Here is a 22,799-nt window from a genome sequence, read left to right as displayed (position 1 = left end):
AGCATCATTAAGAAATGACTTTGTTGTAAATATTCACAGTAAAGAACACACTCGAATGTTTTGGGGTGAATGACACGGTTCTCTGTGCGCACAGAAAATTCTCCAATTATTTCCATTTCAACATGTTGTATAGGGACTTCAACAATATCTAAAACCAAACACAAATTCCCTCTTCACCCATCATGTCTGAAAAAGGAGAAAATTAAAACACTTCAGAAGTCAAACAAACAACAAAGAGGCTTTTCGCTCTGCCGATGCCTGGAGTGATTCACACCACTCAAACACTCAACTGAAAAATTGAGCCCACAACAGGTCGTTGATGTAATTTCTCAACCAACACATTCATACAACCATATGCACCCAAGAAGTCACCAGAATCATCATCAAGATGAAAACCAAATCATGATTGCGAGTGGAGAATTAATTATGAGACAAGATGGATTATTCGGAAGATGGAAAAAGTAGGTCCATTATTGATTTTAAGAATCACAACAACAAAACAACTCTGTTTCATTGAAATGATAATAACCCTTCCATGCGAATGACGATGATGATCTGAACATGTTCAGATTTTTCTTTACATTATCCAAGGATGGAGTGCTCATCAAATTTAAATCCTCTAATTTCCATACACCCTTGCAAAGATATCTCATGGTGTATTCTTCTTCTTCACTTCAACTAGAGCGCAAAATGGATAACAAAAAGGATGCTTCTTCCTCAGTGATCACTGAGCAAGGTCAAGGTGGTTCTGTTGTTCTTGCTCTTGATTCAACAGTCGTACCATCTCTTCCACAACCTGCTCTTCATATTTGTGGTAAAGAAAATAGTTTATTACTATTTGTGGAAAATTCGTTGGGAGAAAGAGAAACCCTTTTAGTGGTGGCACCAAGTGATGAACAATACGTCATGTGGATACGAGGCTTCGAGATCGTTTATGAACATGTCAAATATGAATTGTCGAAAAGTCATTATCAAATGCCAGATTTTTCCACCTCGTCTATCACATCATCGTCTTCTCTTTCAATTCAAAGCTTGTTGGAACACATCCCAAAGAGTATTAACTTTGAGCTCTTTCAAAAAGGGTTGAAAATTTCAAAACTTGTTGAGATGATGACCGATCCAACGATCATTGCAAATGAAAAGGGCATTATTTTGGGTGTTAACAACTCAGCAGAGGTTTTATTTGAATGGGAACATACAGAATTAATTGGTGAGAGTGTTAAGGTATTGATGCCTTCAATGTTTGCCAGTCACCACGACGAGTACATGGCTGAATATGTAAAGCATAGAGTGAAGAGAATGATTGGAAAACCAAGGAATGTGGTTGGAAAGACAAAATCTGGAAGAGTATTTGCTGTCGAAATATCACTTGGAGAGATTGATCACAACCACCACGACGAAGATTTTTCTGAGATGGCCTTCATGGCTGTATTTCGATTGGTAAATCCAAATGTAGTATGGAGCGACTCTTTACCGACTGCTGACACCATTACTCAATCCAATGCTGAAGTAGTTCAACAAGACGAAAAGGATTTCAATGAAATACTCTTAGCCAGTAGTGGAGAGAATAAGGCAAAAGAGTTGATTTATAATACTGTACGTGGTGGACACAGTCAAACGAATAGCCCTGAGGACGAGGATAGTGAAGACTCAGAATGCAGCAGCGATGACAACGTCATTGTTGAACATTTGTTCGTCATTAGTGGCAATGTTTTAGAGAACAACTTTCAATCAACTGCCATTCTACAACAATTATCCGAACACAAACACAAAATTGGCAGCCGTGTTGAAAAGTTTAAACATCATCTAGAGCGATCATATGAAAAGGAAGCTAAACTATTGAGAACCAAAGTATTATTGCTCTCCAAGCAACTTGAAATACTTGAGCAAGAAAATGAAAAATTATTTATGCAACAAGAATCAGAACGTGAGCATATTGAGCTCCTTGAACGAGAAATGACCATCTTATTTCCATCCACGCATATTTTCTTTCTCGAAATGTTGACTGAAAATTCATATCGTGACGCAATTTTAAATTGGAGTGATAGGAAGGACACTTGTCTTTACAATCAAGTCAGATGCTGTTTACGCATTTGTGAATTTAAAGAACGATTTTCTACATTGTCGCCTCGAACCACATCCGAACAAGGCCTTAAAGAAATGGAGACACAAGCAAGACTGCTGTTTGACGAATATTTTTCGTTGAACGCAAAGTATCATGTTGTAATACCAAAGGATATTGTGCAAATCATTTCATTAAGATTAGAAACTCCAACCTCTCACATGTTTCATATTGCCCTGCACAGCATTATGTCAGACTTGATACAGCATTATTGGAGAGATTTATCTCAAAATGAGATTTTGGGAAAGCTCTTTTAAAAGGACATGTATTACACTTGATCATCAGAGCTCTGCATATGTCAAGTAAGTTGGGCGATCTTTCTAGCTCTTTTCTGAATCGAATAGTGTCTGTAAAAAAGGCGACTGCGTTTTCAGTTTCTTCAGGATATTTTTCGAACAAGCACTCTAAGTAACATGTAGCATCCATTCTATCCTATAGTTACACATTTTTGAAACCAGATCTTGCATATCATGCTTATCTTCTTGAAAAGTACGTCAAGAGTGAATATATCACTCTTTGGTGACACAATTCCATTCTCGTTCTTTTCTGGAGAATCATAAGTGTTAGTTCCAGATTTTGACTTAATAATATCATGAGTGGCAAAATAACGAGCAATATTGATTTGCGCCATAGTAGGAATATAGTATTGTCAATCCGTAATCTATCGAAATATAATGATCTTGATATTTAACCACATGTAATCCAACAACAAAGAGAGTCTTGTATTTAAACGTAATTCTTTAGGGCTCCAAGTTCTTCACTCTGAAAGCTTTTTGTGTTAGATATGTTTTCCTTAAACAAAAACGATCCGCAACGGATCACTTATTGTTCTTTATTAGATGATTCTAACTTTCACGAAGAGAATATCATACCTAGAAGAACGAAATACATCCCTTTCCAGATCACAATTGCATTTCAGATCATGATCAAAAAAAGAGTCTTTTTTAGGTCAACCTGATTGGAAGTTTTTTCAGTTTACCCCCTTCAGAAGAGTCTGTTTCAAATTTTTTGAAGTCACATATTCACAGACTGTTTTTTCACAAAATAATCTCAAGCCCAAAAGACTTTTTCACACTTGTTCATTGCAGTTGCAAACCATTCGAATGTTGTTTCTGTTTCTTGGAATTCTCTGTATCTAATATTTCTGTCATGACCGAAACGTACTCCCCAGGTTCAAACAAACTCTGTCTTCTGCCATATTCAAGAAAAGTATGCAAATCTTCACATGAAGAAAAAGAGGATGAAATAGGAGATGACGACGTCGAACCAAGTGATGCATTGGATGATGGCAAGGATTGAGTTTCAAGCATCTTTGGCGACGTTGTTCGTGGTGTGTGCAAGTCGCAACTTTCACTGCTCCTTGTCCATTCATTTTGAGAGTTGGAATGTTGTGCACAACAACTCAATGATTCCACTTGCATGTGGATTGGAGATTCTTCTTCTTGTTTTGTTGCTCTACTTGGGATTTTAAAAGCAATGGTATGATCCGAACAACAAGTTGAAGAGGGGAGAGGACGATCTTTCATAAGGATGGACTTTTCATGAGGTGATGATGATGACTGTGACGGTGATGATACAACAAGAGAAAACGGATTCACATGGCATAAAGTACTCGTAGTAGTCGTGGAGGGATTCTCTGTTTCGTGACTACCACTGTTACTGATGAGAATAAACATCATTCTTCTCAATGAACGTAAACAGTGAAGTAAAACTTCATAGAATCCACTCCAACCCGATGTAAGTGAAGACGACTGGATCATTTCCAATGCTTGAGGAGAAGGAGGAGGAGAGGTTTCAAGCCGTTGTGGTGATTGATTCAGTGATGGCGAATTGATTAAAGCACAATGATGATGGGTTGTTGTTGTGGCGTTTGCATTGTTACAAGGACGTTCGAGAGATACCTGCATCATGATGATGACGACTGTTCTTTTTGTCAATATATTGATTGTACGGAGGCCAAAAAGATAATCGTTTCCACATGTGTATGAATCAATGGTATTGATTTGGAATTTCCTTATTTGAAAAATTTCCAATCACAATCAATTTTATTTCTCGATGTTGCGAATCGTGCATGCTTAGATCAGTACCATACAATAAAGGATCGTACGTCATTGAGTGTTTCTTACTTATCTCATGACCAAAGAAACACTTCTCCCTATCCTTAACCAGTCAATCCTGATGGTCTAATAGTAAAACAAAGAGTTTGTGAACAACAAAACAATTTTCGTTACTTTCCAAAAGATCCTTAATCATGTTGTTCCTTCCACTCCTCAAAATTTTTTTATTGTTCTTCCAGGAACAGCTGACCACCCTTCAAAAGTTTTGCCCTTTTTCTTTCAGTAACTATTGAGAGTTTCTGTGGATCATGTCATGGCTCTCTCAGCGTAAAATAACTCAGCAAGGGCCATGGAGAATTCACTCTCTTCAAAGAGGCTTTGTCTTCTTGCCATTCTCTCGTGAGAGATGGACCTCCAAATATCCTCCTCGACTTGCTCATTTCCCCATTCATGAGAAAACTCATCCTCTTCACTTGTTGAAACGACATGATTCATGTGATCGTTGTTATACTCACCAACATGCGAAGAGTACTGATCCAACATTACATTAGACATGGAACTCACACATTGAGGAAACATGAACCACCATGCCAGCAGCGTTAAAAGGATCAATCGAATCATCAAGACAAGTGGATTCGCCTTTGAAGACAAGGTAACTAATACTCTCGTTGAAACCTTTGGTTCCATTTTCATTGAGCATAGATTGTACCAATTTGAGTGAGTGAGTGAGTGAGAGGGGGTTGGAGGAGTTTTTTTTTTGAACATAAAGAGCATTTCTGATGGTGAGAGTTGACTTAAAGTCCCAGTTGAGACTCAACAAACGAGTCAACCAGGGTTCCCCACATTCTTTTGGGATGGTTATAACATTGGCTAGGTAGTGATCTTTCTATTTGTGTTTAAAGATCGCCCTGCTTTCCAAAACAAAAGATGTGCAGAAAAAAGATTAAGGATTCCGTGTAGTGGCTTTTGAGAAATTTCCACTTTCTTACGTGGATGACAAGGGGAACGGAGATTCATTTACTCGAGTTGCCATATATAATATTTTTCATCATGAATGAAAAGCATGAGACTTTTTGGGGATTGACTATTTATAACATGACTTTTTTCATTTGGTCGACTGATGTGTGGACACTCTGGGAAGGAGGATAGCTTCATGGGCTAGTTGATGCTTCAAATAAGAAAGAATTATCAATTAATGCAAACCTCTTCAAAATGAAAAGATTTCGAATTTAAGAAGCGAAGGATTTAATGAAATGGTTCATTCGAATTGAACAAAAAGCTCTTCACTCAGATTATTATCTTGTAAACTGAAAATGGAGAATGGATGAATGGTAATAATTCTATTGTTTTTACCACCCAATTAATATTTAGGATGAAAACATTCTTCGAACAATTCATGAATAACAACATGTGTGTTAACAACAACTTCTTGAACTGAGAGGTCCTCAGAATTAAAAGATTTGGAAATGGAATTTCAATCATTTTATACGTCTCCTGGACAAGTGTCCTTATTTTACAGACTGCTTTATTTCAGATCATCGTTTGGGCCTTTCCAAGTTATAATTCTTCCAGCAAAGACAAACTCTTTTGATCAACCTCTTCCTCTTGTGGGCTGTAGTAGAACCTGGAACTCAAGTTCATCTTGGTGTGCAATTCCAGGAAGAATAAACAAAACAACAATTTTATAAAAAATTTGCTTCACGCTCCGATCCTATTACGACATGCTTTCCTCTCTCTTTTCGTTAGGAAAGAACAAGAAATCAAAAACAAGTGTTTCTCTATCCAAAGAGAGCGAAAATAAGAAGACCGGCTCTTCTATTTCATCTTTTGATGATCATGAAGAAGAGGTTTGGATGGAATGTACCGATAAGACTTTGAGCAAGTTGAACCAACTTCTCTCAAACAAAGATCTTGCTGATGCTGTTTTGGTGGTTGATTCTGGAAAGAAGTATCCGATCGTAAGAGCCTTGGTAGGTATTCCGTGTGGTTACTGATCTCTCCGTTTGGAATTGAATTGTTTTATTATTATTGATCTCCTTGAAAACTTGATGGCTTTCTGTGATGAAAATTTAATGATCTGTATGCAAGATTGCCAATTGGAGCTCAGTGTTAAAGGACCAATTGTACGGATCTGATTTCACCCCTGGTTTTGAAGTGAAAGTAGAGACTAATGAAACAGCCATGTAAGTACAGAGACGAGTTTGAATTTACGAGATGCATTTCAATAATTCCGCTAAAAAAGGGATCTATTCTTGAGTGTTGTTCATCGAGGTGATACCGCCAATCATTCGATCGATAACTTTGTTGATCTTTACGCTTTTGCAAATCGATATGGTGTGAAGGATTTGGAAGAGTTAACTCTCCAGACAATGAAGGAAACTGATATTGATGCCGAACACTGTTTCCTCTTGTTGGATAAGTGTGAAAAATATGTAAATAAGTACACGGAAATCAGTGGCCTCAAAAACACTCTATTGACCAAGATTGCTGCAGAATTTGATGATTTTTCAGAGGCAAAGCAATTTGTATTATTGTCCATTGACGATATTAGATTGTTAGTTAGAGGTAAACAACTTATTTGCAGTGAAGGATCCCTTTTGAAAGCAATTATGAAGTGGGTTGAACATTCTAAAGAAACAAGAATGCAGTATTTGGATGAACTACTTGCTGAAATTAGATTCCCCCTCGTAGATGAAGAGATTCTTTCTACCATTGATGCACATCCACTGTTGGAACACAAGAGACAAGAGTTGTTCCCCATTATTTATGATGCCATGAAATTCAAGTTGAACCCAGACGCCAGTCACATTGTCAGAGACTATAGATATCAAGAAAGAGAATGCATTTTAGAAAGTTACATTCCCAAAGGTTTTGATATTAAATTCACAACATTGGGACAAAAAGGCCGAACGGGTCCCCTAACCATTGGTAATCACTATGATCACTGTAAATTCTTGAAAGATAAGGTGAAGCTTGTGGGAGGAAAACAAGAATGGGTGATCCCAATTACGGGTTATTATCGAATCATTGCAGCTGGTGCGAGAGGAGGAAAAAACACATATTCAGGATCTCAACGTGAAGGATACGGAGCCAGAGTGAGTGGCACCTTCCATTTAAGGAGAGGAACTTTGTTAACCATCTTGGTAGGTCAATGTGGTGATGATTGTCTTAATGGTAGCTCATGTGGTGCAGGTGAGTATTGATACATTGTTGATTATTAACTGTTTTGATGGGACCAATCTCTCGTGTAATTCATTGCAATGAATTTGAACAGGCGGAGGTGGAGGAGGAACCTTTGTAGCTGTGAATGGTGAACCTCTTATTGTGGCTGCTGGTGGATGTAAGTGTTTGGAATTGTTATTGTAGCTTTGCATATGCTTAATTCTTTTTTTGTTGAAATTTTTGACGTTTTTTTCTTAACACAGCTGGAGGTAAGTGATGGCAACTCTCGCTTTTCTCATGTTCAATATTTCTTTTTTTGAAAATAATGGCAGCCAATTGGTATTCTTGGAAAGTAGCAGGCCCTGGTGGTCGTGGCTGTCATCCAGAGCTCTACTCTGCAAGAAAGGATACAAGTGCTAAGGGTGACAGAGGAGGCGGTGGTGGAGGTTTCTACAAAGATGGATCCAATGGCGATCAATGTGTTGGAGGAAAGAGTTTCCTCAATGGAGGTGAAGGTGGTACTTTCTCCAATAGTTGTGGTGCCAATGGAGGTTTTGGAGGCGGTGGTGGATCACTCTATGAAGGTTTGTATTGATAATGGAGTCACAATCTGATATATTTTAACTGAACTGAATTGATGTTTTTATTCACAATAGGTGGAGGCGGTGGTGGTTATTGTGGAGGTATTTGTGTGCTTCAAAACGATTACTCCAATAGACATGAGGATGACGGTGCCTTGTCATTCAATTCGGGAGTAGATCAAGAAGAGTATCCAGATGACAATGACTCTGATGGTTATGTAAAGATTAATAGAGTCTTGTTCGCTCATATTAAAGATAAGAAGGCTTTAAGGAATGTTTCAACTCCTGCTTCTGAATAAACAATTGATTTGAAACTCGAGATTCTCATTATTCCACTCTTGCTCGTAATCTCCAACTCTGATCTACTCTTTGCTCTGTTTGACAACTGATGCAATAACATGAACTGTTCTTATTGAGTAATGACAATTGATACCATTTAAATCTTCAGATTTTCTTCAATTATGAATGTGAAAGAATTAATAATCTTAATTTATACAAGAAAAAGAATACTTTTGAAAGAGGGCCCTCTTCAAGCCGCAGCGAACAGAGTCATTCAGCCAGGTCCTTGCTGCCAAAGTTGGTGACAGCTCCAGCTGAGCACAGCCGATAAAATCCGGATTTGCATGGTTGAGAAAGGATTTTAAAAGAGGAATGAATTTCAAACAATCTGCATTAATTGTGACGGTGGAAATTTTCAAATTTCTTCTCGTGGCAAATTTGTGGATGGTGTTGTGACATAGCTTTGTTTGACAACTGACATTGGAGACATTTTGAAGATATACTAGCATTTTTACCTAATTTCAAGTCGTTGCATGTTGTAAATGAGAGGAAAGGTACTCCTCTTTAGTACGAGTAAACATTCAAAAAAATGTCCCAACAGCCTTTTGTTTCGGCTCTTGACCCTACTTTGACTTTTGACACAACAACATCACCACCGGCGTCACGGGAAGGCTTTTATCCATCCATACTTGATAAACATCCTTCATCCTCAGTAACATGTGTGAAATGTCAACCACAACAAGTCAATCTTCCAAATTCCGAATCACAGAAAATAGTAGCACCCATTTACAAATTGAATCAACAAACATTCATTGCCACAGAACAGCAAGAACCAAGATTGAACCGCTGCTGTATCATAGATGAGAATCATAGCAATAACAATCATTCTGTCGACCACGACAAGGATGAGATAATTTTTTGCAATGTCACGCTGCCAAAAGTGAAATAATGTTGACAAAAGGAGATGATGCTGAACGACGACAAACATTGAATCAACAAGATGTTTTCTCAAAAACTCAAAGAACCATCACATTTTCAAAATTTGTGAATGGAATGGCACTCACAAATGATATGCATGTGGTGAATACTATTAATAGGATTAGATCACCCATTAATGTTGATTACAATGACAACAAGAAACAGTTGGTGCCCTTACTCTCGTGTGTGAGTTGCAGAAAATTACATCGAAAATGTTCAAAAACATTGCCTAAATGTTCTGAATGTGAAATTCATGCAAGGGAATGCATTTACAAGAGAGGGACAAACAATATCTAAGAAGGACTTCAAATATGGAATGTACAAAAATTGAAAATGTTGAACATTCCTCCACCACCATCATTGTAAATATAGAAAGTAGGAGAAACAACAATAATGGAATGCAACGATCGTCTCTCGGCAAACGAGTCGTCTCTTCAGAGATGCCTCAAATTCAATGGAGTGAGTCCATGATGAGAAGTTGTGTGAAAAAACAGACCTTAACATTGTATTTCAGAAAAATGGCGATGGGAATGGCTGTGATTAATTATCCGTGTATGGAAACCTTATTCTTTAAAAATAATGACACTTTTGTTGAAGAGCAAGAGCTCCAACAGGATGAATATTCTCTGGCATTGTTTTATGCCATACAGGCATTGTGTGACCAATAGTAAGTTGTCTGAAAACACACATTTTACCTTATTCCACTATTAATTATTTTATTGGATAATTAATGTGATACATAAGCACTGGAAGAAGAGAAAAAGCGTTGGAATCATTTAATGTATCAAAAAAGTATTTAGGGTTAATTTTTGATGATTTTGACAGTTTTAGTGTCTTGTCGACCTATAATTACTTGGCCTATTTTCTTGCTGGTGAAGGTGAAGATGAACTTGCCAAACAATATGTTTCCATTGTTGATCAATATTTTGAGAGAAGGAAAAGAAGAATGCTGAAAGGTCAGCAATGCTTTCATAGCAATGTTTTCAATGTTGACAATTTGGATAAGAAGCGAGGTGTGACAAAACTCTTTTTCTTTGATCATCGAGTATCATGGGAACCACATGTCAAGTACAGTCAATTACTTTCAGTTGCCTTTAAAATATCTACAGGAAGAGAAATGCCAGACGAAATGATTGCAATAGTCGATGAAGATTTAAACGAACGAAACTATGTGAGACAAACAGAAGTGTTAGCAAACATTCATTTATTAATGAAATCTCACCACAAAGATCTACAACACGCGCCAGAGTATATTGAAATTGGATTATTTAAGGATACCCTTACTGTGACTTACCTTAATATTGAATCATTGAGAGTAGTACTTTCCAAATGCCAAGATCCAATCATCAAGTTTTCTTTTAAACATACCATTCTCAAAGAAGCGGATGTAATCAGTGCGTTGACTGAAAATCCTGTTTTCCTTGGAATGACAGCATCGTTTGTTTTTGCGTTTGCTATTGCTGCACAAACTCACCTGGAGCTGTATTTTGATCCAGATATAATTATGAGAGTGGCCACTCAAGAACAAATTCTCAAGAATTTAGTGAAAGATTACAAAGGTCTTTTATTTCTGTCCAAGTATGGTCGTATTTCTAAAAAGTATGGCCATATTGTTTCTGCTATTGAGCAGCTATTGAAAAATACGCATCATGCAGTTGACTTAAATCAACAACAAACAGCATCACACTCACCCCAAGCTCATCAAAAGAATTCGAGTGATGGCGGTGCTGACAACCATATTGGTTGTGGATCAATGTCATCCTCTGGTCTCGCATGTACGAATAAGCAAGAAATCACGATCAGCCCTTCCACAAAGAAGCGCAGACATGCACCTCCGAGTGCTCAATTTTTGGCGAACACTGCCCGCAATTTTAGACCTGGCAATGCGTTGAACAATCCTCGAAAGGAATGACAATACGATAGTCATTGATAGTAGCAAGTACTTGACAACGAGAAAATTAAGGATACGAGTCATTCCATGAGTAAAGTCACGCGTGAATTTTCAATTTATATTATAACTTAAGAATGTTGAGAAAATCCAATGTAGGTCTTTGAATTAACTTAGAAATGGATTGGTTTACCATCATAAGCAGCCAGAGCAGCTTCCTTAACAGCTTCAGACAATGTTGGGTGAGCATGACATGTACGGGCAATGTCTTCAGCGCTAGCTCCATATTCCATAGCCAAAACTGCTTCAGAAATCAATTCACCAGCATAAATACCAATGATGTGAACTCCCAAAACCTTATCAGTTTGAGCATCAGTCAAAATCTTAACAAATCCTTCAGTACCATCATCAATTGTACGAGCACGAGAGTTACCCATGTATGGGAATTTTCCGACCTTATATTTGATGCCTTCCTTTGTCAACTCTTCTTCAGTCTTACCAACAGAAGCAATTTCAGGATGAGTGTAAATAACGTTTGGAATGGCATCATAATTGACGTGACCATGACGTCCAGCCAATGACTCGGCAACTGCCAGACCTTCATCTTCAGCCTTGTGAGCAAGCATTGGTCCTCTTACAGCGTCACCAATTGCATAAATATTTGGAACCTTTGTACGGAAGTGTTCATCAATGACAACACGTCCACGTTCGTCGAGAGGAATACCAACATTGTTCAAGCCCAAATTTTGAGTGTATGGACGTCTACCAATACTAATCAAAGCAACATCAGCTTCGAAGGATTCAACTGCACCAGAGGCATTATTGGCAAGTTCAAGAACAACCTTATTTCCATCGACGATCTTTCCTGACTTGACAGCAACTCCCAATTTGAATTTCATTCCTTGCTTTTCCAAAATCTTCTTCAATGTGGCACTCACTTCCTTGTCCAAGAATGGAGAAACACGGTCAGCATATTCAACGACTGTGACTTCAGATCCTAAACGAGAATAAACAGATCCCATTTCCAAACCAATGACACCAGCTCCAATAACGACCATTCTCTTTGGAATGTGGCCAAGTGAGAGAGCACCAGTGGATGACAAGATTACCTTCTCGTCGAATGGGAGGAATGGAAGAGGAGTAGGCTCAGAACCAGTTGCAATAACAATATTCTCTGTTGTGATTGTATCATTCTTTCCGTCCAAACCCTTAACAGCAACTTCGTTCTTTCCGACGATGGTACCTTCACCCTTTACATATTCAACTTTATACTTTTTGAAAAGATGTTCAATGCCTCCTGTCAATCCGGAAACAGCCTTTTCCTTTTGTTTTTGCATTGTAGCAACATCAATTTTAACATCCTTCAATGAGATACCCCACTTGGCGAAGGTTGATCCGTGAGCTTCGTGATACATGTGGGAAGCGTGAAGCAAGGCCTTTGAAGGAACTATTCGTTCATTGATGCATTGGTATTATCGTTAAATATTAAATTCAAAATTATCGACGCCCATCATTTTGATTGAAAATAGTTGATTATTGATCCGCACCAAGGAGAGAGTCCACCATAATTAAATGAAAGTAAATACAATTCCATAATAATATGTGTGAAGAAGATGGGTTGTGAAGGTAATTCCAAACAAACATTAATGTTGTTGAAGGTGTGTAAAATGAATCCTATACTTACTGCAACCAACATTCAAACAAGTACCACCCAATGTTCCTCTCTTTTCAACACAAACAGTCTTGAGACCGAGTTGAGCTGCTTTAATTGCTGCTACATATCCACCTGGACCACCACCGACAATAACAACTTGTTCTGTTTTCCACAATAATGTTAATATATTGTTCACCCATCATCATATGAAATATTGCGGTCCGCAAATAAATTCATAAGAGGAATAATACAGATGGAAGATTAATCATTGATGATACATTCATCCAACCAATACTATTAAACGACTTACTCTTATCAGTAGCATAGAAACGGCTTGATGATCCGTTCAAAGAACGACCGAGCAACAAGGCACCAGTCTTGTGTTGATTGAGAATAACTTTGGATGAAGATTTGAACATTTTTTAATAAATTCGTTTTTGATTTTCCCGAATCGTGTGTTTGCCTCTCCTTTGAAAAACTCAAACTCTTTTTTGTCCTCTTCTCTTTTCATTGCTTTCAGTGATTCTTGTTGTTAAAGATGGTTGGTTCTCTTTTCAAGATCATCTCTAATGGTACTCTTCTTTCTCTCGCAACAAGCATATCAAACATCGGCTTTTCTGGGATGAAAAAATCTTTTGAAAAAATTCTTCTTCTGTGTTGGGCAATATCAAAGAACTAAAACTAATAAAAAGGAAGATCGTTGTCCAAGACTCGGAATCACACACGGATATCAACAATTATTATAGTTGTATTTATAAAAGTATACGGAACTTGTGTATGTAGAGTGTTTGTGGTGAACGATCAAGAGTGTGTGTTCTATGAAATAATATTATTATTTACGGTAATACGATTGTTCAAATATAGAGAGATCATTGGAGAGGGATTTTTGATCGTTACAATCATCTCTATAACTCATTGATTCAATTTTGTAAAATTTAAAACCTTTTGCATTCAAGCGGAAATTTATACAGTATGGACGACGACGATATTTTAAATTATTCAAATCATGTTGATGATGAACACAATAGTCAGTTGGACAGTTCGATAGTGCCATCGGCGCAAGCATCAAGTAGCAATGGAAGTGATCAACCGAGTAATAAGACAAATAACCACCTGTACAAAGTCTTAGTGGTTGGTGACTATGCAGGTAGGTTTAGCGTTCGTGAATGTGAATTTTGAAAATGATTCTTAAAATATTGATTTTACATCTATGTATTCTGCGCTGCATGGATGGACTGAAAAATAGTGGGAAAAACAAGGTAAGAATATTTAGTGAGATATTCAAGTTATATCGGAGGATGTTGTTGCTTTTGTAAAATGTAGCCTTATTCGAAGATATTGCACAGGAGAATTTACAAGTAATTATCGTATAACCATTGGTGTTGACTTTTGCTTAAAGCACATCGATTGGAATGAAAACACTTCAGTCTCATTGCAATTATGGGTATGTTGTACATTTCATTTCGAAGAAGAAGATATATCGTTGAAATTAATATTTTGTCACAATTACAACAATTTTAAAAATAGGATATTGCTGGGCATGAACGCTTTGGAGGTAAGTTTGGATAATGCCACCTGTGACATGACAATTCCAAAATGATTCAATTTAAAATTATTATAATTACACAATTTCAAAATTATTTCACAATAGCCATGACACGAGTTTACTACAAATACGCTATTGCTGCTGTAGTTTGCTTTGATATCTCAAGACCTTCTACTTTGGATAACGTGAAAAAATGGAGAGACGATATCAACTCGAAAGTGGTCCTTCCTGATGGAGTTACTCCTATACCCATGATTCTATTAGCAAATAAGTGTGACTTACCTGAAATAACCATTGATAAGACAAAGATGAACAAGTTTGCAAAGGAAAATGGATTTATCGCTTGGTTTGAAACATCAGGTAAGTAGCACATGGACTTTAGTCATTTGCTGACGTATTCTACCAACAACTATTCACAGCCCGTAAAAACATCAATATTGACTCATCATTCCACTTTTTAGTTTCTCACATTATGAAAATTACCAAAAATATGAGCTTACAGTCACAAGGACAAAATCAATTAGGAGATCACAAAAAAACTGAGCTCAACGTTGTTGGAACTGGTGACAACAGTTCCAATAGTTTTGACAAGTCGTACCAAAAAGACGAACGAAAAGAAGACTCCTCTAAAAAAGGTCCATGTTGTTACTGAGATCAACGTGTGTCTTTTGCTCGAATGGTGTACATATTCTTCGAGCACGCTCACAACAATAATGCGCTCCAGATAAAACTATAAATTACAAATTTAAATCATCATGAGTTATGTGCGATTACACGTTCAGCTCTGTAGTTAATAATATCGTTGTGACATTCCTTCAGATGACGTTTGTGTTTGAACTCCACCTGAAATGACCACATCACCTAACAAGGATAAAATTTGGCGATACAAAAAGTTAAAGTCAATAATGGATCCCTTTCCTCTTCTAATTTCAACAAGGCAAAATCCAACACTTGTTTGGTCGACTTTCACACTGAAGGCCACTCCCACTTGTTTCACTGTGGCAAAACATTTCATGTCTGATAAATTCTGATCACTTGCATTTTGCTGAGAAAGCTTTCCGCTTTCCAAATCATTCAGATGTGTGGTCGAGACTTTTACTTGCAATTTCTCAGCAAGCAGAGACTTAATTTTCTCCAAAACAGTCTTTTTATCTCCACGTGCAATGAATCGAGTCTCACGTCTAATATTCACTGTCTTGTGAGAGGCGTTTGGCACATGATTCACAAGAGGATTGACGAAACCTGACATCATGATACTCGCCAAATCAAAAGCATTCAATGGAGCTTTCTTATTCGCAGAGGATGGAGAATCCAAAGAATTTGAATCTTTTGAAGGTGTCACACTTTCCGAACACTCTGTCACTGAACGATCAATTTCCTCCTGTGTGATAGAATCTCCAATTTTATCCTCTTTCGATTTAATGGAAGATTCAAGATTTTGTTTTGTATATTCCTCTCCACCATCTGCAATAAACCATTGATGTTTCATGACTCCCTCAATGGTAATTCTATAATTTGGATTCACAATGAGCATTTTCTTAATGAGATCTTTGGCTTCACTCGATACATATTGTGGAAATGGATTATGTTCTCCATTCTTAATTTTCTTAAATAATTCTTGAATAGAATCTGCACTGAATGGAAAGTGACCAGTGAGCATGACATAGAGAATGACACCACACGACCAAATATCTGCTTTTTTACCATCATAACCTTTTTCAAGAAGGACCTCCGCTGAAATATAATAAAATATATATTAAATATATATTGTGTGTATTGAAATATATTTAATTGAAATTTAAGATCATGTATCGAATGAAAACATGGTAATGATAAAATCAATTGAAATTCATGTGTGAATCAGAAAGATTGAAAATTATTAAAAAAGAAATGACACAAAAGTAAAAAAACTTACGAGCGACATAGTTCGGAGTTCCGCAAGTGGTCATGAGCATTTTCTTGGTATCACCAGCACCCACACAGAGCGCAGAAAGACCAAAGTCACTAATCTTTAAGACATCCTTATCGTCGAGTAATAAATTTTCTAAAATGAGTTGAATCATCATCATTATATTCATCATCCATTTAACATTTTCATTGAACATTTTCGGATTGAAAGAATCGATCAATCAAATCAAGATGAACAAGAAATATAAGAAATGATAGGACTGAATCACATACCTGGCTTCAAATCTCGATGTGACACATCTTGAGAGTGACAATAACTAATTCCAGAAATCAATTGATGAAAATATTTTCTACTCGTCGTTTCATCAAATTTCTTTGCCTTAACAATTCGATCAAACAATTCTCCTCCTGTCACCAATTCCAAAATAATATAAATTTTCGTTGGAGATTGTAAAACTTCTCGAAGTTTGACCACATGTCGATGTGAAAGTAATTTCATGATTGCAATTTCACGTCTTAATTGAGATTCTAAATTTTCTTTTTGAATCATTTGACGATCAACAATTTTGACAGCCCAAGCAGTGCCGTCATTGACATCGACTCCGTATTTGACTTTTGAAAAGTTTCCTTTTCCGAGAGTTTGATAGAGTTGATATTGTCCTATTTAATAAAAATTGTAATAATTTTAAATATTATTATTATTATTGAATATAAATATTATCATTGTTGTAATGAGAAAGATCGCAAATGGAGAAGGTCAAATAACAAATATCATCATCATGATGAATTCGACAAGAGATCCAATTTTTTATAAGATTCGGCACACCATCATGCGCATGGGTGTGTGAGAGGTATGGTTGAGTGATGTGAATGAGAGAAATCACCGAAATGAGAGACGATTCATGGTCAGAATGATTTTGTGAAAGTTCTAGTTGATACTCACCGATTCGTGATGTCATTTTTTTTTAAAGTGCCTCACCCTAAAGCTGACAACTGTCACCAAGTGTCACTTCCTGTCAGGACAACAGTCGGTCAAATGTAGAATCGATTAAGACAAGAATTGACTGTGACATTCGCAATTTGGTATTCAAACACCATGGAGAGTGAGCCAAAGGATTCTTTTCTATGTGGCTCACCCTCCCTGTCAAACACCCATTCAAACAACAATACATTTAATATAAATTCAATTTTCATTTAATATATATATATATTAATATTCATTCAATTCATTTAAAAATAAAAATCAATATCCATAAATCATCCTCTTAGTGAATATATCACTTAAATCTTAGTCTTTTCATACATTTCATCAATATCCTTCTGGAATGTATCTCTCAACTTGTTTCTCACCAAACTCAACTTGGGTGTTGTGCATCCAGGATAAAACTCAAAGTCACGAGGAATCAATTTAATGGCCTTCACCATTTCAAATCCTAATAATTTACTTTCCTTTCCAACTCTTTCCAATTCTTTGAGAATCACTTTGTTGACTTCTGGATCTGCACATAATTTCTCTAAATTTTGTAATTGATCTTGTTCAGACATGGTGGAGAGAGCTCCTCCTTGATGAGTGACTTTTCCATTGGTGATGGCCCAGTCGAGTAATTTGAGACCATTCACAGCAACGACACCAACGAGGAAGGTCTTGTAGGAATCTCCATAAACCCAAATACGTGAGACGTAATTTGCTTTGCTTAGTTTGCCTTCAATGTTTTCAGCAGCGACGTATTCTCCTTGAGCTGTAGAGTAAAATTGTTGTTGTTGTTGAGTATATCGTCATTAGAGAATATATGGACATTTCAAGGTGTTGTTGTTGAATATATGGACATTGGAGTTGTTCAGTAAAATGCAATAATTGTAGAAAATTGGACATTCAAAATGTGTGTTGAATATGAAATAAAAGAATCGCAGGATGTGAAAAATTCAGTCAGAAAATGTGAAATGATGATTCACAACAGAACTTTGTACTGAGAATGTCATCACTTACCAAGCTTGAAAATGTTCTTCTTTCTGTCAATAATGGAAAGTGTTCCTGTAGGATCCCATCTTCCAATGTCACCCGTGTGGAACCAACCATCTTCGTCATAGACTTCACGAGTTTTCTCTTCCTCCTTGTAATAACCAAGTGAAATGTTTGGTCCACGAATGCAAATTTCTCCAGAGTTGTTATCCTTGTTGGAATAGTTCATTTCTGGAACGTCTACCAATTTGATTTCCAAACATGGCAATAAACAACCTCCGTGACCAGTTGAAAAGTCCAATGGAATTTGAATGGTAGATCCAGCACATGTTTCCTATCATATATAATGATTGAAATGTTCATCATTTTGTAACATTATCCATTTTCATACACACACATTTATCAACAAGATGAACACAAAAATACTTACGGTCAATCCATATCCCTGAACCACAGGACATCCAAACACTACTGCAATAAATTGCTGAACTTCCTTTCTCAAAGGTGCTCCTCCTGAGAGAATTCCACGCAATCGACCTCCCACAGCTTGTTTCACCTTCTTGAAAACGAGAGCATCCAAAATTGGAGTTTTCACTTCCACACCATATTGTTGCATATATTTAAGTTTTTGAGAATATGCCTTATTGAAAATCATTTGAGCAATCTTCTTCTTTTGTTTGATTTGATCATTAATTCCATCGTAGAGACGATCCAACACACGAGGAACAGCAGGAAGTAGTGTTGGTTGAATAATTCCAATATCATCTTTGAGTTTTTTCACATCACCTCTCCAATAACCAATACTTGCACCCACTTGTAAAAAGGCCATTTCTGCCACTCGTTCTAAAATGTGAGCCAACGGTAAATAACTCACCAGACGATCGGTCTCATTAATTCTCATGAGATTACAATGAACACCTGCCACTGTGGAAACAATGTTGAGATGAGTGAGCATGACTCCTTTTGGCATTCCTGTTGTACCTGAAGTGTACATGATGGTGGCAATGTCAATGGAACGAGGAGGAGTGGGAGGCAAACGTTTTTCACCACTTCCCATTTGTAAGGTCTCTTCAAAGGTAAATAATTTAACAGAGTCCTTGGTTTTGGTTTTGAACTCCTCTTTCCACTTTTGAACGTCTTGATCATAGTTTGGATTTTCATGATTTTTGAACAAGATGACAAATTTCAAATATTCACATTGATTGACCCATTTCATCACATTTTTTGTAAACACATCATCACCACTGACACATAAGGCAACAATTTCACCATGATTCATAATATAGACTGAAGACTCTTCTCCCAATGTATCATAAAGGGCAATAGTGACCAATGACTGTGAATGACAAGCTTCAGAAGTAATTTGCCATTCGGGTCGATTCTTTGAATAAATACCAACATGATAATGAGGAGCAAGACCCAAATTTCTCAAAGCAGATCCCAAATCCAAACTCTTTTCTCTTACTTGTGAGAAGGTCTCAAATTTCGTTCCGAGTGTTTTCTTTCCAGTGTGAGGATCCACATTCATTTCTGTAATCACACCCAAACATTCTCGATTGAGATACTTTTCAGCTGCCAATCGAAACAAATCATAGGCCGTGTTAATTTGTTTAGCATCTCCTTCCTTCTCGACCAATCCTTCCACTAAATAATCCTTAAAATCAGCACGTCTTCGAATGGGATGATTTTGAGAATCTTTTCCAACTTCCACGGTTTGATTCTTGAGAATGCCAGTTGGATCCAAAGCACGAACATTGGCTGCACATTTGACATTCATCTTGTATTCTTGAATGACATCACGTTCATTGATGAATACGACTGGTTCTTTCTTGACAAAGGATTCCTTGACTTGTTGTTGAGACGATTCAGTAGTGATGATGGAATTTCCCTGATGAGGTGTAAAGTCAAGATTAACGTCCAAATGAGAGGCTTCACCACTCACTGATAAACGAGTATCAGAGAAGGTGGTTTGATCTTCGGTATCGATAGAAGTCAACGATGAGGTGGTGGTAGTGGTTGCTGCATTGAGAGAAGTAGCCGCTGACAGGGTGTTGTTGTTGTTGTGATGATCATTGGTTGGTGGATGATCCGTCGTGGTTTCGTTGGTGGTGGAGTCGTTATGGGTAGTAGTGGTGTCGTTGGTGGTGGTATCTGTAACCACATGTGCAGCAGAAGTGGTGGGTGGTTGTTCAGATGTTGTTGTTGATGCTGATTCTTGTTCGAGTTTCAATGGAGTCTCAGCAGCAACCTTCTCTTCAGATGATTTTTCAGCAGTGGAGACGGAGGCAGCAGTGGTGTTGTTGTTACTCATGTTGTGCGAATTCAACAAGATTGGAACGGATTGATTCAATACAATCGGTAAACTTTGATCGCAGGTGAGAGAGAGGCAAGAGTTTGTTCTGACGAGAGTGTGTTCTTGCAGATTTTTTTTGTTGTTTGATCACAACCGAATATTTCAAATGACAGTTGCCAACCCAGTGACTGACACTCAAAAGAGAAGTGTCTTTGATCATGACTATTTGGTGAAAGTTCAGTTTCAAATATGAGAGATGGGCCCATGTCACAACTTAACAGTACAGTTTCCAAAAAAGCATTAATGTTTCTTTTTAATATATTTCTTTCATTAAATTCTTTTATAAATCTTTACAAAGTATAGTCTCCAACACTGCTCATTGATTTTACCATAAGAACATCATTAGAAATAGAGGTTTTACTTTTTTTTTACAGGTCATATTATTAATATACATCAATGCTTAAGCGTTCAGTCTCACTCTTAACATTTCCTTAATTTTTCTTGCTCTCAAAGAAGCGACTGATCTTGCTGTGTAACCTTTGGTCATTTTAACACTTGAGCCATTCTTTAGAACTGCAAATATTATTCCGGAACACTCTCCATTGACTCTCATCGTATAGTCTTCTTGGAGAACAATGTCACTTATTGACTCATAGGCTATTCTTTCTTCATGATCAAAGCACCCGAATGGAATGAATGCCCCATACAAATGAACCACCAATTCTTTGGACTTGTCATCAAAAATAAAGTCAGCATTTCGTTGAAATATTGCAAGTAAAACAAATGGAATTCCAACGAAGGGAAAGAGTATTAAAAAGATGCATCCAACAATGCCGTAGGTCCAAGCCATCACATTACATCCTGCCTTCATCACATAGTTTCCCTCTGTGTCTTGAGAAAGCAAGTGGGCATTTTCGTTTGACTGAGAGGAAACAATCTGAACATTAGAGCTCATTAATCCTTGGGGAACCGGCTCTGAGTATTGGGTTGCCATGGATGCGTTGTTGGCAGAGGCAGTTGAACCATACGCATACTGTACATGTTGTACAGTTGGCTGAACCTGTGCTACATATTCTGTGTTTGGCAAGACCACATACATTTGTTGAGGTGGCGGTTGTTGCATTGGTAAGGAATAATACATTTGAGTTGGAGGTGGTGGATGAGGTGGATCATCTTTCCGATCATTCGGCAATTGATATTGAACCATGGACGGATCAGAGGCGTTTACATCCATTTCTGGGTTCTCGTGAACGGTTGTATTTTCGTCGTTGTTGGGGGGCTGGAGAAGAGTCATTTTTTAAGGCTATTTTTGATTGTTTCCTCAATAACAAGGTTTTTTGAGGGAATTTCGACAAGAGAGCGAGGGGCATGGACCTAATGGTCGCCCATTGATATGGAGGGTCATTAGAAGATGTATGAGTTTGTTCAGTCTTTCAAGTTGATGATTTAGTTCAAGACTCTATCGTTTAGAAAATGAAATAATTTTGACATTTTTCAAATGTGGGCGGTTTGGTTGTAAAAGAATATACGTTCAATATTTTTTTTGTTGAAAAAAATACTTTAACACCACCTTGCGACAATCCTTTTCTATACACCATGACTGAAAACGCTTCTCAAACTAAAGTTTTCGTTTCTAACTTGCCATACAGAACCAACTGGGCTGCTTTGAAGGAACACTTCAGCGCTGCTGGTAACGTTACTTATGCAAGAATCTTCACTGACGCTCAAACCAAGAGATCCAAGGGTATTGGTTTTGTTGAATTCGAAACTCCTGAAGCTGCTGCTAAGGCTATTCAAATGTTCAACGAATCTGAATTCAATGCTAGAAAGATCTACGTCAGACAATTCCAAGAAAAGGAGAAGGCTGAAGACGTCCAACAACAATAAATGTTTTGGTCTAATTCAATATTATATATTTGGTTGGACGAACAATTTTATTAATCCGATGATGATTTTATTTTAACAGAAATGCTTGTGTGATGATGTGCAACAAACGAATATAAAGCTTCTGGAATCCTCTTCCTGTTGTATCTGTGTTGCTGGCTTGCATGAGAGAGTGGTGGAATGCTGATAGGGCGGTAATGATTCAACCACTCTCTCCATCCTGATGTCTTGTGATAAATTGTGTGACGGCCGCCAAAAGGAGGTTCATTCATAAATTTGCCATCTTTGCAGACATTTGAAATGTTGGACAAATTTTAAACAAACAACGACTTTACTTTTGCAGAGAGACCATCATCATCGTGATTGCCATCCTCATTCTTATTCTCTCAGAGCAATTCTTCGGGAATATTATTTCGAACATTATTAATTATACATTTTAAATTTTTGTGTTCAGCACAACACGGAACCTCTGCACTTTTTCTTCATC

General features: G+C 37.2%; 11 protein-coding genes across 11 annotated transcripts; 5 read left to right on the top strand and 6 right to left on the bottom strand.

The window, feature by feature from the left end:
- Nucleotides 1-354: 354 nt before the first annotated feature.
- On the top strand, nucleotides 355-2,379 carry FDP41_001971 (uncharacterized protein; the record flags this gene model as incomplete). The annotated part of the gene is made up of 2 exons (XM_044705114.1): nucleotides 355-461; nucleotides 570-2,379. 2 exons carry the CDS (start codon nucleotides 355-357, stop codon nucleotides 2,377-2,379), a joined length of 1,917 nt encoding a protein of 638 aa, XP_044563614.1.
- An 822-nt stretch (nucleotides 2,380-3,201) lies between these two features.
- FDP41_001970 (uncharacterized protein) lies at nucleotides 3,202-4,032 on the bottom strand (the record flags this gene model as incomplete). Its single annotated transcript, XM_044705113.1, has 1 exon — nucleotides 3,202-4,032. The coding sequence occupies one exon, from the start codon at nucleotides 4,030-4,032 to the stop codon at nucleotides 3,202-3,204; it is 831 nt and encodes a 276-aa protein (XP_044563613.1).
- A 453-nt stretch (nucleotides 4,033-4,485) lies between these two features.
- On the bottom strand, nucleotides 4,486-4,866 carry FDP41_001969 (uncharacterized protein; the record flags this gene model as incomplete). Its single annotated transcript, XM_044705111.1, has 1 exon — nucleotides 4,486-4,866. One exon carries the CDS (start codon nucleotides 4,864-4,866, stop codon nucleotides 4,486-4,488), a length of 381 nt encoding a protein of 126 aa, XP_044563612.1.
- Nucleotides 4,867-5,900: 1,034 nt separating this feature from the next.
- On the top strand, nucleotides 5,901-8,221 carry FDP41_001968 (uncharacterized protein; the record flags this gene model as incomplete). The annotated part of the gene is made up of 7 exons (XM_044705110.1): nucleotides 5,901-6,149; nucleotides 6,268-6,362; nucleotides 6,422-7,371; nucleotides 7,454-7,519; nucleotides 7,605-7,610; nucleotides 7,674-7,925; nucleotides 7,998-8,221. 7 exons carry the CDS (start codon nucleotides 5,901-5,903, stop codon nucleotides 8,219-8,221), a joined length of 1,842 nt encoding a protein of 613 aa, XP_044563611.1.
- Nucleotides 8,222-9,577: 1,356 nt separating this feature from the next.
- On the top strand, nucleotides 9,578-11,091 carry FDP41_001967 (uncharacterized protein; the record flags this gene model as incomplete). Its single annotated transcript, XM_044705109.1, has 2 exons — nucleotides 9,578-9,846; nucleotides 9,924-11,091. 2 exons carry the CDS (start codon nucleotides 9,578-9,580, stop codon nucleotides 11,089-11,091), a joined length of 1,437 nt encoding a protein of 478 aa, XP_044563610.1.
- A 149-nt stretch (nucleotides 11,092-11,240) lies between these two features.
- On the bottom strand, nucleotides 11,241-13,140 carry FDP41_001966 (uncharacterized protein; the record flags this gene model as incomplete). Its single annotated transcript, XM_044705108.1, has 3 exons — nucleotides 11,241-12,514; nucleotides 12,752-12,883; nucleotides 13,032-13,140. The coding sequence occupies 3 exons, from the start codon at nucleotides 13,138-13,140 to the stop codon at nucleotides 11,241-11,243; spliced, it is 1,515 nt and encodes a 504-aa protein (XP_044563609.1).
- A 553-nt stretch (nucleotides 13,141-13,693) lies between these two features.
- Nucleotides 13,694-14,919, top strand: FDP41_001965 (uncharacterized protein; the record flags this gene model as incomplete). Its single annotated transcript, XM_044705107.1, has 6 exons — nucleotides 13,694-13,868; nucleotides 13,968-13,980; nucleotides 14,045-14,165; nucleotides 14,249-14,276; nucleotides 14,373-14,627; nucleotides 14,687-14,919. 6 exons carry the CDS (start codon nucleotides 13,694-13,696, stop codon nucleotides 14,917-14,919), a joined length of 825 nt encoding a protein of 274 aa, XP_044563608.1.
- A 138-nt stretch (nucleotides 14,920-15,057) lies between these two features.
- FDP41_001964 (uncharacterized protein) lies at nucleotides 15,058-17,134 on the bottom strand (the record flags this gene model as incomplete). The annotated part of the gene is made up of 4 exons (XM_044705106.1): nucleotides 15,058-16,001; nucleotides 16,183-16,311; nucleotides 16,449-16,835; nucleotides 17,119-17,134. 4 exons carry the CDS (start codon nucleotides 17,132-17,134, stop codon nucleotides 15,058-15,060), a joined length of 1,476 nt encoding a protein of 491 aa, XP_044563607.1.
- A 322-nt stretch (nucleotides 17,135-17,456) lies between these two features.
- FDP41_001963 (uncharacterized protein) lies at nucleotides 17,457-20,446 on the bottom strand (the record flags this gene model as incomplete). The annotated part of the gene is made up of 3 exons (XM_044705105.1): nucleotides 17,457-17,914; nucleotides 18,163-18,469; nucleotides 18,566-20,446. 3 exons carry the CDS (start codon nucleotides 20,444-20,446, stop codon nucleotides 17,457-17,459), a joined length of 2,646 nt encoding a protein of 881 aa, XP_044563606.1.
- A 442-nt stretch (nucleotides 20,447-20,888) lies between these two features.
- FDP41_001962 (uncharacterized protein) lies at nucleotides 20,889-21,722 on the bottom strand (the record flags this gene model as incomplete). The annotated part of the gene is made up of 1 exon (XM_044705104.1): nucleotides 20,889-21,722. One exon carries the CDS (start codon nucleotides 21,720-21,722, stop codon nucleotides 20,889-20,891), a length of 834 nt encoding a protein of 277 aa, XP_044563605.1.
- A 302-nt stretch (nucleotides 21,723-22,024) lies between these two features.
- Nucleotides 22,025-22,315, top strand: FDP41_001961 (uncharacterized protein; the record flags this gene model as incomplete). Its single annotated transcript, XM_044705103.1, has 1 exon — nucleotides 22,025-22,315. One exon carries the CDS (start codon nucleotides 22,025-22,027, stop codon nucleotides 22,313-22,315), a length of 291 nt encoding a protein of 96 aa, XP_044563604.1.
- Between the last annotated feature and the right edge of the window lie 484 nt (nucleotides 22,316-22,799).

The sequence above is a fragment of the Naegleria fowleri genome, assembly GCF_008403515.1.
Source record: "Naegleria fowleri strain ATCC 30894 chromosome Unknown tig28, whole genome shotgun sequence".
NCBI classification, from domain to species: Eukaryota; Heterolobosea; class Eutetramitea; order Acrasida; family Naegleriidae; genus Naegleria; species Naegleria fowleri.
This window is presented reverse-complemented; position numbering and strand designations above follow the sequence as displayed.